Source organism: Pteropus medius, unplaced genomic scaffold (genome assembly GCF_902729225.1).
Source record: "Pteropus medius unplaced genomic scaffold, Ma_sr-lr_union100, whole genome shotgun sequence".
NCBI classification, from domain to species: Eukaryota; Metazoa; Chordata; class Mammalia; order Chiroptera; family Pteropodidae; genus Pteropus; species Pteropus medius.
Window position 1 is genome coordinate 17,003,444 of NW_024349519.1, and position 13,770 is coordinate 17,017,213.

The 13,770-nt window shown below is 33.7% G+C and overlaps 1 protein-coding gene and 1 pseudogene across 1 annotated transcript in view; both read left to right on the forward strand.

Annotated features, from left to right (window-relative positions):
- The window catches only part of LDHB (lactate dehydrogenase B), a 19,022-nt gene extending 16,599 nt beyond the window's left edge, over positions 1-2,423 (forward strand). Inside the window, exons 7-8 of the mRNA XM_039882533.1 lie at positions 1,200-1,323; positions 2,055-2,423. Of these exons, the coding sequence (XP_039738467.1) occupies positions 1,200-1,323; positions 2,055-2,222 (292 nt within the window). The 3' untranslated portion in view covers positions 2,223-2,423. The remainder of the gene's footprint in view (positions 1-1,199; positions 1,324-2,054) is intronic.
- Positions 2,424-5,620: 3,197 nt separating this feature from the next.
- LOC120618778 (uncharacterized) lies at positions 5,621-5,739 on the forward strand (annotated as a pseudogene).
- Positions 5,740-13,770: the final 8,031 nt, after the last annotated feature.

Genomic DNA, 13,770 nt, shown 5'->3' on the forward strand with positions numbered 1-13,770 from the left:
TTCCTTTCTCTCTCTTTCTCTCTTTCTTTCTTTCTTTCTTTCTCTCTCTCTCTCTCTCTCTCTCTTTCTGTCTCTCTCTTTTCTTTCTCTTTCCTCCCCCTCTTCTATCTCTTTCATTACTAGTCATCCTCTCTATGACCTTCATGTTTACATAAAACAATAGACAAGAGTAAAGAATATGGGCTTGGGTTCAAATCATGACACTAACACTAATGTCTTGGAGAAACTTTAAACTTTAAGTTGTATCTCGGTTTTCTCTGTAAAGCCATATGGTAATAAAATTATTGTGAAAATTGAGTAAAAGCACACACACCTATGCACACATTTATCATTGATAAACATTCAATAAATGTTAACTGTTATTTGCAGAGGATTGTTGTAGCAAGACTAACTGATTTTTCCAATATGGAATCATTTTATTTAGTTCAATTTTAATTATTTCTTTTCAGAAATTTGACGTTTAGAATGAAAAAAAAAGAATCTAAAAAGTTGAAAGGGTCCTTAAAATTTTATTAACATAAATTCTTTATTTTACAAATGAGAAAAATAGGTCTTAACCAATAATTTAACTTGCTCAAGGTATTCTGTGATACATTTCATTAAATCTCAGTTTCCTAATACTGTTACTCCTGCTACTTCTCAAGTACCAGTACCTTTATGCATTTTGAGGTGTACAATTTGTGCTTAGAAAATTTCCAGGCAAGGTATTGTCATCGATTTGCTCTTGAGTTAGTTGGTCATAGTTTTTAGGTGACAGTGGTAACTGAGACCTCAAAATCAAGATGCTCTGAATGTGAAAATTCTTTTACTTTCATTGTTTCCTAATTTCACTATTATCTTTGGAAATATTCATGTTCATGAATAAGAAGATTGCTTGGAAAATGTATATTTTTACCATTGTGACTTTATTCACTTGTACAACACTATTTAAATTTATCAAAGTTTTTACATAATACCATCTAGTGTTTAAATTTTAAACATTTTACATACATATGAATTAATTTAATAAACTTATAAAATAGATACTATTGTTATCTTTATTTTACAGAAAAAGACACTGAGACAAGGAAGGTTAAATGATTTACTCAAAATAATGGTTAATCTTGAGACAGAGTAGAAGTCAAACCCAAAGAGTCTGGTTTTAATAACTACCGAGTCTGATTTCAATAATCTCTTTTATGATATTTTTTTTTTCTTAGTGCTTATGAAGTCATCAAGCTAAAAGGATACACCAACTGGGCTATTGGATTAAGTGTGGCTGATCTTATTGAATCCATGTTGAAAAATCTATCCAGGATTCATCCAGTGTCAACTATGGTGAAGGTAAGAAACTGTTACAAAATATAAAATGATGTTTAGTGTTGTATTCTGTAAATAGATTTATTTAAAGAATGCCAAGATAAAGTCTCAGTTCACAGATATTTCTGTTTCTCAAAGTTTTATGGAGACTTATCCTTCCAGCAGTTCAGGACAACGAGAGCACAGACTTTTAGAGGCTAGACATCCAATAAATTTTTATAATTCTCCCTTGTATGATGAGGCAAATACAAATTAGTAAAGTGTTTTGGAAATTGTACTATTTTTTTTTTCAGTAACTCTTGAGTGTTGTAAGAACCTTGCCTTTGTATAGCTTCCAGCCACTATTCTGGATCTCGTTAGTTGGCTACCACCTGAAGTTATCTTCTTAACCAAAGAATTTTAAGAAACAAGATTTCGTGAAAAGTAGCCCATTAAGAATCACATATGAATGCAATTTAACTTGAAGACATATATTAAACTCTGTTAAAGTATAGGATAGAAGTGTCAATAAAGTTCATTAAAGTCCTTATTATTAATTTCTAGTTATTTCGTTGTGTATATTTGTATATTCTATGTAGACAACCTAACTCAAAACACAAGTACTAGGGAAATACGGTCCTGTAAGTGATGAAAATTAAAGAATGAGCTTGTGCTTATCGAATTTCCTACAATTCTTTCTGATCACACATAGGATCTGTGATCGTTCTTACCTCTGACTTCATTTTGTTAATCTCAGTGGTTTTCTTGTCTGACAGGGGATGTATGGCATTGAGAATGAAGTCTTCCTGAGCCTTCCATGTATCCTGAATGCTCGGGGATTGACCAGTGTTATCAACCAGAAACTGAAGGATGATGAGGTTGCCCAACTCAAGAAGAGTGCAGATACCCTGTGGGATATCCAGAAGGACCTCAAAGACCTGTGACTTCAGGCTTCTCGGCTGTAGAAATTTAAAAACTACAATGCGATTAACCATGAGCCTTTAGTTTCCAATTATGTACATGGATCACAGTTTGCTTTTATCTCCCTAAGTATGTGAATCTGGGCTCACAGAATCAAAGCCCATGCTTGATTTAATGCTTGCAATATGAGTCCTTGAACAAATAAAATTAACTATCATAGTGTGCTTCTGCTTATGGAATTCTTCCTTTAATGGTTTCTGAAAGATTTCAATCAGTTTTTCAAATAATTCTTATCTCTCACATCATAAATTTCCTTAAATTCTGTCATCTGTTTTTCATTTTTTATAGTCTACCAAACAGCACAGAAATTCTTTGTCACAACATGTGCTATGAGTTTTACCCTCATAAAAATACTGAGAATTGTTGTCCTGAGAATATGATTACCATTTTTAAGAGACTTTATTTTTTTTAGAGCAGTTTTAGATTCACAGCAAAACTGAGCGGAAGATACAGAGATTTCTCAGATACCACTTGGCCTCCGCCTCAACATAGATAGTTTCCTCCATTATCAATATCACTCGCCAGAGTGGTACATTTGTTAAAATCACTACATGTCATTATCACCCAAAGTCCATAGTATACATTAGGGTTCACTCTTGGTGTTGTACATTCTATGGGTTTGGACAAATATATAAGGATATATACCCATCATTCTAATATAACGGTATTTTCATTTCCCTAAAAACCTTGTGGTTACTATTTTGAAGGTTGCAACTGAAGAAGGAACTAGAGCCAATGGAAGACATTTATAAGGAAGTCCATTTTATTTCTCTGAAAGGAAGAATCTCTAAAACAGCTTTCTAAAATTGGAAATAACTTCATTAGAGTAAGTTCCATTTGCTAGTGAAGAAAAAAAAAGTTTGAGCTGAATTATGCAGATTCAGGCTACTGGGAGACATCATAATATGGAGTTTAAGAGGAGGACTTAAGGCATACTTACTTTAACAAAGAGTTTGCAATTTATGTGTATTATCTAGGGGTCAGTTTAAGTAGTGTTAAAATCACATGCCACTAAGCAGAGTTGGGATTCAACCCAGGCATGTTTCTTAATCTGTGCTCTTAAGCATAGTGTACTACATTGCTGTAAATATTGTTATATTTTTGTATCAGTTTATAAAATAATATTTAAATCATTCTTTAATGCTTCCGCATATTATGAAGATATTATTCCTGTATTACAGAAAGGGAAACTGACACAGATATTAAGTACATATCTCAGGTCACATTTCCAAAATGACTCAATCTTTTGGTATAATGATCATATCTAGATGTAAGGAGAAAGGAAGGCCATTTTCATTTATGTTTCTAATTCATTGTTCCAACTTCTATGTGAATGCTGATCTACAATAAGCCAGTGGTTTCCAAGCTTAAATTTCATGGATCAATTTAATTTCTTTTAACTTTGTCAGGGATGAAAAACGAGTACCTGTGGGGAGGGAGCTAAGGGGCCTTAACATAAATTTGCCAACTTTTTGTTTTGCCAGATAAGGACATGGAGAGAAAAATGACCACATATTCTCACCATCATACGGAAGAATAGACATTATGACAACAGTATGGGAAAATAAAAACTTCAAATTTATCGGCTGTTCTGGACCATGAGCAGAAAGGCAAAACCCTAGGGAATGGCAGAGCCAAGAGCTGAAAGAAGTCTGAGTTCTCGTTTTTCATGGACAGGCTATACCAGTTATATACTGCCTACTTTCATATTGCTTTTACATTAGGAGGACAGAGACTCCTGTTACTTACTGTACCTGTCTCAGCTATCCAAATCTAATTCTTAGTGGCACACCTTACTGGGAGCAAACCAACCATAATGCAAAGCGCCTGTTAGCAAATAACTTATCTAATTGCATTAGACATGAATGATAAATCACAAAACAAGGTGCTGTAAAATCAGGAAAAAACCGAGTCCTCATATTCAGCCTTGGGATGCTTTAGTTATTATTCTCTAGGGAAACATGGAATATGAAACTGCTAACATTTCCTAGGAATGGAATAGATGCCCAGTGACACATAACTAGTTAATATATGGATTCAAACTTTGGATATTAGGACAATATCCAAAATGAAAAGACATGCACTGTTTGGGACTGACATAGTTTACCCATAAAGGAAATTTTAACTCATATAATTTTAGCATTGGAAGTGAACTTAGCCCAAGCTATTTTACAGACGAGAAACACACCCAAGTACTAATCTGATTCACCTAGATGCAACCAAGCTAGTTTGTAGACCTATTTTTTAGTGTTCTACGAACTGGCTAAAACAAAACAAAATAGAAAGGAGGGAGGATTTATTAGCGCACCTAACTGAAAAGCCTAGAAGTGGAACTCTCATTAAGCAAGATTACGTCCAGGAACAAAAAAATGTCACCAGAATTATCTAGTTTTTCTCCAACTCTCTAACTTTTCTCTCCCCTGTATGTTTATTTGGTTTTCAGGTTCTGTGCAGTAGCAAATTGTCTATAGCAACTCCAGTCTCACATTCTCTTATGTATCTACCGCTTTCCTGGAAACTCTAGAAAATATCTCATTGCATCTTATTGGCTCTCCCTAAGTCAAAGGCACATCCCTGAACCTGTCTCCAAGGCCTAGCAGGTGGAGTGCTTTCACTGACTGATGACTTGGTTGTTCTGGAGCCAAAGCCCAGAAACTGAGAGTGGTGGAGGGGATGGGTCCCAGGAGAAATTTAAGGTATTATGACTAGATATTGGGAAAAATAGATAAGTGATAAAAATAATAAATGTCCTAAAATCCTGACACCCAATCCATGATCCTTTTCATTACCCCATTTTACTGCCTTGTATACCTGTTCCCTAATTGCTATGTTTTAAATGCTTCCAGTTATATCAAGATTCTGCCTTCATAAAGACATTTTTAAGTCAAATGCAGGTATATTGATGGAAGACCACTACATTTTTCATTCTAATATCTGGCTCAACTTGATTCCTGTTACTATTGGAGCTCCAATATAAAAACACTCATCATTACTTTGAGAAAACTGGGAGATCCAAGGAGAGCAGGAATTCTGCAGCCAGTTTGGAGCCAACAGTTCCATGTGAACAAAATTTAGCAGAGAATTAACAAGAGCGGGCATGATATGTTAAATTTGCTGATAAATGTTTATCGAGTGTTTGGCACAAACAACTTTTCTAGTTGCTATGGTGGAAAGACAGAAGACACAGTACATGTCTTCAAAGAAATAAAACATATAGAAGTGTAGTAGTATGACATTTATATGTTTAGTATAGTCACAGGGAATTACACGTGTGTCCAAATGTCACACTTGCAGAGTCATAGCTCTTCTTCAAGTCCATTTGATCAGAATGCCAGATTTGTTACTTAAAATGTAGTGAATAATCTATGGCCATACCACCCTGAACGTGCCTGATCTCTTCTGATCTCGGAAGCTAAGCAAGGTTGGGCCTGGTTAGTACTTGGATGGGAAACCACCTAGGAAGACCAGGAACTGTAGACTTAAAAAAAAAAAAAATGTAGTGAATAAGGATATAAATGAGATGACTTTCTCTTGTGAAGGTGAGAATCTAGTAAATGTTATACTACTAAGATATTTTCATTGTATAACATGTAATAAGCATTATTATAAGAAATAAATTATATCTATTTTCAAGTCCATGCAACAAGTTGTTGCTGAAGACACTGTATTTCATGGTCTAGCACTGAGATGTGTGTTTCCTTATTTCTAGATTATTAGCTTGAAACCCATAGAAGCTAGTAATGGAAGAACTGCCTTTCTTTTTAAATACCCCATGTTAGTGCATCTGTGCTCAGATAATAGAGAATGGACTTTATGATGTAACAACTTATAAATTCAAGGGGGTGATATGGAGGAAAAAAGCAAATTCTTATATCCTTAGAAGACAGATTTAATTTAATTTATTTCAAAACCAAGAAATTTTATTACTAAGATCAGAGAAGAACAGACATATGGGGGTTGAGATTATTCAGAAATGAATCTGGTTTGGGGTGAAAACAACTTTCTAAGAAAAACAGAAAACCCTGAGGTATAGAAAGATTAAGTAATACAGGGAATTTTTCTCCCAAGGGGAGAAAGGATGAATCAGAAAGTGATGACAGCTCACTTCTCAGGTTATCTCTTGTTTGTTCTACTTACATGGTATTTGGTCACCCATATTACGAAACACTCATGGTTGCCGGGCAAGCTCTCTTAGCAGTGAGGAACTAGATGGCTGCCTGGAAATTGTGACTCCCACCTGATACTAGGCAGCTAGTGCTTTCAATTCATGAAGACTTAAATGGTCATTTCTAATCAGCTACATAATTCTAAGAACAGTGAACAGGATATTTTTAACAGTAGACAAAAATAACACACACACATACATATTAGCCAAGGGTTTTGCAAAGAGACATTATAAGCTTACTTGAAATTTAGAAATTTTTCACATTTCATTTCTATCCCTAACAGCAGTATAAGGAGTTGGGAGAGAGAAGTTTGCTAGCACAATGCTTGATCCAAGCAGGCTTTTAATGAATGTTAGTTCAATTGCTTATTAACAGAACATATTTTTTAGGTTAAAAGACCTATTTTATATGTAAATATTATTTTGTGTAATATCTACATAGATTCATAAGGCATTTTTTATTTTATATTAATACTGAACACATTGTAAGCTCAATAATATATTTACATGTCATTTAAAAATTAAAAAGCTTTTCAACGCTTGTCTCTACTGCTTCAACTCATATAATATAGTACAGTCCTTTGAAGTTTAATAATCAAAATGTATTTGAACACCTCAAACTCTTTTAAACATTAAGAACAAGGGCTCCTGAGAAATTGATTTTGTTTTTTATTTTATAAGCATCGAGAATGGAATAAGAAATAAGATGTCCTGTTTCATGTGGATTAATAGAAAATTTGGAGCAAATTTTGAGGCTGATTCATAGTTTAAGATGTTTTACTTACTTATAGTATCCAGTTTTAACCTTATTCTTGGATATCTTTTATCCCTATATTTGTTATTCTTTTTTTTCATAACTATTTCAGAATTGTGCTACTCTCTCACTATTGTACAGATCATTGTAAGCTGTATGAAATATTGTCTTTAAAAGATGTAGACTGTAAGTAAATAAAACTACACAAAAAGTGTCAACAGGCAAAACCTCCAGACTTTTATTGACTGTTATGCTCCTGACATTGTGCTAGGGGCTGGGATTCAAAGATAGAAACAACACAATTCCACCTTTAACAGGCTTGTAATGAAGAAACAAATGCAAACATAGAAAATTATTATAAAATGCAGCAAGAGATATGACAAAAGTAGCAAGAGATATGCACAGGACATTAGAGGAGCATTAAGGAAGAATAGCTAACAAAACCCAAGAGGGTGGAGCTTAAAAAAATCCTTGTTCTAGGTAACACCTAGAGGATGAGAGTGGAGTTGGCCAGGTGCAGAATGACCGGCCAACAGACTATTCCTGACAGAGGGGACAATATCAGCACAAGAAGAGAAGCAGGCCTCAGTGCTGTGTAGAAGTTTTGAAATACAGTCTCTTGTTGCTGGAGCGTTAGATGATGAGGCAGGAGCAGGCGACAGGGACCTACTTCCACAGATATATCCACTAGAGAAAGTTGTGGTGGTGCAAAAACACACAGGGCATCTCAAAATCTACAGTGATTACTGGCAGTATTTAGACTATTGGAATAGTTATGATCTTTCAGGGTTATTGGATTTAAGAATAAGGTACTCATTAAACTCTTAAAAAGATGATTATTAACATAAATATATTTTATAAAAGATAATGTTCCTCCTCTTCCTCAGTTCCTTAACCTGAGAATTGACTGCTATGATACTATATGTATGGAGGTGCTTGACTCAGGAAAGAAACACATAAATTAAGAAAGAAAAAGCTACAATGGTATAGTTTCTGGATTCTGCAACATCTTATTAGCCAGGTTTAGAATCTGAATCCTTAGGCTAAGATTTTATCAGATTTGCATTTTAAGAAGCCCTTAGTTGTCAAGTGGCAACGGTGGATCCTGGGAACCATGATGAGAGATGACTGTAACTTAGACTAAGGTGATGGTGGAGAAGTAGAGAAACAGATGAATTCTGGAGATACTTACGAGGCTAGAATGATAAGAGCAAACAGCAGTGGTCAGGCCACAGTGGTTAGGAATGCAGATTCTAGAGCCATACTGCCTGTTGTAAATCATGGCTCTGACGCTTGTTAGCTGTGTGCTTTTGAACTAATCTATTACTTTAGCCTCAGCTTTCACATCTGTGAAATGGGTATACTATTGGTACTTCTCTCCCAGAGTTGTTATGAAAACTAAATACTTAATAGACATAAAGCACCTAACACACTGCCTGGCACATGTTCTAGAAATATTTGACGTTATCAGCTTGGATACGGGGAATGTAAATAGAGAAGTCAAGGAGGACTCTCAGAAATGGTACCTATTGTATTCAAACATGGCTGGAATTGGTTTAGAATGATCATTTAGGGACATGAAATGGTTAAGTTCTAAACAATCTATAAGAAATTATTGTGTGTTTACCCAATGGATAAAGCTTTTTCAGCTCAGACTCTAATGAGGAAATCACTCCTCCTTCAAAAAGTGATTAGAAATAAAAAAAACAATTTTTTTTTTTTGCCAAGGAATACTGAATATCAAGGAGCAAAATTACACATAGCTTTCCAGATATTGCAGAGCACTAATATTAAAATGACATAAAAAGCTGTTCCTTGGGCAATGGGAAATTAGCTGCAACCTTTTTAGGAAGCTATTGAGACACACTCATTCATCCATTCTTTCAGCATATATTCCTGGAGTGCCTATAAAATGTCAGGCGATTTGCTAGGTGCAGGGATACAAAGGTGATCTGACAGACAGGGTTCTTATCTGCCTAGCTATTAGTGTGGAAGATCGATGTTAAACAAAACCAAAGAAACCATTTAAAATAAAACTTTATATCTGAAATTAGCAAAGTAGAAAAAATAGGATTAATAAAGTAAAAAGAAAAAAATTGTTACTAAACATGATAAAGGTTATATGTCAGAGGTCAATAGCTAACATTATATTAAAATATTAATACTAAAAGCAGTCTCATTAAAGTCAGGGAAACATTATAGAGGCTTGCTATTATTATTTTACAATGTTTGATATATTTTAGCTATTTTAATCAAATGAAAATAAAGTATGTTATAAATATTGGAAAATAATTACAATTTTTAGATGATTGCTTACCTAAAAAAAATACAAGAAACACCATTAAAAACCTGTCAGCCTGGTAAGGCAATATAATAAGATGGCAGATACAAGATAACTATGTAAACATCAACAGCTTTCTTTCATACTAGAAAAAATTCAAACTTGAAAAAAAAAATCTTATTTTACATATCGCACTAATGATAAAGACTTTAAAACACCTATGAATAAATTAAATAAGGAAAGAGAATAAGAGTAAAATCTTATATAAAGAAAATTATAAAATTAATAATTATAAATCATAATCGAATAATTTTATAAATTATAAAATTTACCAGCAGAAAGACTTGAATACAGAGATATTTTATTTTCCTGGGTGAGAAGACAATCTCATAAGATATTTATCTTTCCTAATATAAAAATTTATTTTCAATCCAAGAAGAATTTGTATGAATTGATGTTTTAGTTTTTGTTTTTGTTTTGGTGGAGTGAGAGATGTGAGGGTAAGGGGTTTAGTGGTGGTGGATTTATCCAAGTTCAATGCAATTAGATGGGACATTCAAAGTATACTAGCAATGTGTCATCGTTTGCTATTAAATGATCACTCTAACTGCTATGTGGAAAATGGTCTGTGTGTGTTTGTGGCAGGGAAGAGAACTGGACAAATGTAGAGAGACTAGTTAGGATGAGTAGGAAGGCTAAGGCAGTTAATAGGTTATAGCTGAGGATGACTTGGGCCATGGTGTGGCAGAGGCAACAGAGAGAAATGGACTTCTTTGAGATGTATTTAAGAGAAATAATCGATAGAACTCAGGGCTTAAAACCAACCTCAAATATTGCCAGACTCAAGAATAAATAATTTGGAAGTATTAATAAGAACCCTGCCATGAGATCATGATTCCCAGTAGAGGGTGTCCTGGAACAGAGTGCCAGGAAACATTTGGGAAATCTTCAATAAAAACTGGGTATCTCAGAAAGGAGATCCAGAAATGATGAGAACAAAAAAGACTTCTCTCAGCCACATAAAGCTAAGGAATTTACTTGCAAAGAAAATCTAGAAATTAATAACAGAATATCATTTGTATTTTTTCTTTGCATCCCCTAGCAAAGAAAAAACTAGAAATAAATAACAATATCATTTGTACTTTGCTGCATAGATTATGCTTAGGTTAAATCTTTAAAAAATATTCATATTATTCATCGTATAATGTGAATTCAGTCATTTTTACCTAGCCTTGTTGTTTTTATAAAATTCTAAATAATTACATCTTTCAGAGATTGCTATACATTAAATATTAAATATGTTACCTGAATTGCACTCAAACTTCTGCTATCCAGCGTAAGGTAACTGGATAAGCAGTATTTCTCACAGAATTTTGTTTTAAAAAGTCTAATTTCCAGATGATATGTCGACTCTAGAGAATTAATTATTTCTACCAGTGGAGGAACAATCCCTGTCTACCTGACTTCTTAGGCAGGTGTAAGGAGGGTCAAGTCTCCATGAGGATGTTTTTCAAAAATATCATTTTTGGCAAATAATTACCATCACTAGCAAGAGTGAAAATCTAACCATAACGATCTTCTGAAGCCCTCAAAAAAAAAAATATCGAGAGAAAGAAACAGATGTTTAAAACAGATAACTTTTTCTTTCTGTTATTCTACAAACTGCTCTACTCTTCCCTGAAGGAGACAAATATTTTTATTTTAAGTGATGTATTTTGGTAGAGATGAATTTATAATATTCTGCACAATTAAGATAAAATTCTTTATTTCACAATATGCTCACAGATGAATACAGATGTCTCAGTATGTCCCCAAACTCCTATGGTGTGATGAATTATGCCAGTATTGAACCAATAGTTCATTAAAATCTTATAAAGCCATTTTTTTATTAGTAGAATTCACCCAGTTTCAAATGTAGATTTTTTTCTCTTATAAAAGTAGTTGGGTATCTTAAAATTTCAAATCAAGATTTACATAGTTTGAGACAAAATAAACTTTAAAACAACTTTCTATTTTTCCCACAACTAATCTTGTGAAAGCCGTATGTTCTATTCCTGAATCAAGGCCTAATTTTAACCAGCCGAAAAGCTGAGATAATAAATGCTTTCAGAACAAACAGTATCTTTGAACTTCAATCCAGAAGTTAATTTGGTCTAAGATTTAAGGATTTGACATCGGTTTTTAATTACATACCTCTAACTGTGTCTCCTTGTATTTGTCCATCTCTCCCCTGAAGGTAAGAAGTGCTAGGCTAATTGCCAAAGAGATATTAAATTGCTTTTAATTTTTACCCTTCTTTGATTATTTTAGAAGATACTGCATGCTTTATATCCTGATTATTCACTTTTTGAACTTACCTGAGAAGTATCTGCTTGAACTGTAGTTAATCTTTTCTGACTGGTTCACCCTCATATGCTGCTCCTTCCATAAGAACTAATACTTTACTAATAATGATATTATATGATATATTTTCAGGAAGAAAACATTTTTCATAAATTATGGGTGCGAGATAGTGATCCAGTTTCATTCTTTTGCAGGTGGCTGTCCTTTCCCCATTTTATATTTTTGGTTTCTTTGTTGTAAATTAATTAACCATGTATATGTGGTCTTATTTCCAGGCTCTCTATTCTGTTCCATTGATTTGTGTGTCTGTTTTTTATGCCAATGTCATATTTTGTTATTACTATAGTATTGTAATAGAGCTTGAAATCAGGAAGTACGATACCTCTAGCTTCGTTCTTCTTTCTCAAAATTACTTTGGCTATTTGGGGCCTTTTGTGGTTGTGGTTCCATAAAAAAGTTTAGGATCATTTATTTTATTTCTGTGAAAATGCCATTGGACTTTTGATAAGAATTGCACTGAATCCAAAGATTACTTTGGATAGTATGGGTATTTAAATAATATTAATTCTCCCAATCATAGAGCACAGAGTATCTTTCCATTTCTGTGTGTCTTCTTCAATTTCTTTCATCAATGTCTTATGCTTTTCAGTATACAGGTCATTCATATCTGTATTAAATTTATTTTTAAGTATTTTATTATTTGTGATGCAACTGTAAATGGAATTTTTTCTTGATTTCTCTTTCTGATAGTTTCTCGTTAGGGTATAGAAACACAACAGATTTTTGCTTGTTGATTTTGTATCTGCAAATTTATTGAATTAGTTTATTAGTCTAACAGTTTTCTTTTTTTTTTTTTTTTTGGTGGTGGTGCTTTAGGGTTTTCTACATATAATAAAATGTCATTTTCAAATAGTGACATTTTTACTTCTTCCTTTCTCATTTGGATGACTTTTATTTCTTTTTCTTGAGAGGTCATTCTAATAACTAGATTGTATTAATTTCATTACTACATGCTCTCACAGCCTTTCCATATAATTAACCACCCTCAATGTCCTTTAATTATTGTTTAATACTGACTTTCCCTGCTGGCATGAAAATTTCATGAAGTCAAGGGTTGTGATTACTGTACCTGACACACTGCATTTACTTCTCCATTTTAATTCTGTTTCTGTAGTCTCAACAACACATGTATCATAAGTTAAAGACCATGCGCAGGTGAGAACATAGAAATGAAACATATAGGGAGGTCATGTTGGAAAACAAAGGCACTCTTTAAGTTTAAGAAGAAAAAATTAAGTGCTGAATAACTCACTTTCATTGCTGCTTTTATAACATGGAGAAGAAAATGGGAGGTTATCTACGTAATGGCTAAAGTTTCACATTCTATAATTTGTGACAGATATGCAGGCTTCCCTCAGACCCTGGCCTCCTCTTTTGCCCTTTTCAATATTCCTTTCCTTATAGAGCAAACCGAGAAATCTTTACAGAACATAAATAAGATCATATTACTCCCCTGCTTAAAACCATCCAATGACTTCCTATTACAACCAGGATAAAATGCAAGTTCTCAACCAGCTTCTCTATGATCTGTTCCCTGTTTTCTTCTCTGACTTCCTCCTTGCCAAATTTCCTCTCATTTACTACGCTCTGGGCACCAGGCACATTGGTCTTCTGTCTGTTCCTGTAAGAGTTAAAGAAATTGCTATCTCTTCTCCCAGATCTTCAAGCATTCCTCTTTCTCATTATTTGTGTTTCAATTCAAATATCACTTGCTCTGAGCGGTCTTCCTTGCTCTCCTCAGCTAAAGCACCCATTGCTATTGAATTGCACTCTCTACCATTTTGCAGTTTTTCCGCTTCAGAAACTTAGCAGAACCCAAAATAATATAATTTGTTTATTTGTTTACATGATTAATGTCTATCTGTTCACACGAAGGCAGGGCCTTGTCTACTATTTATTGAAAAGATC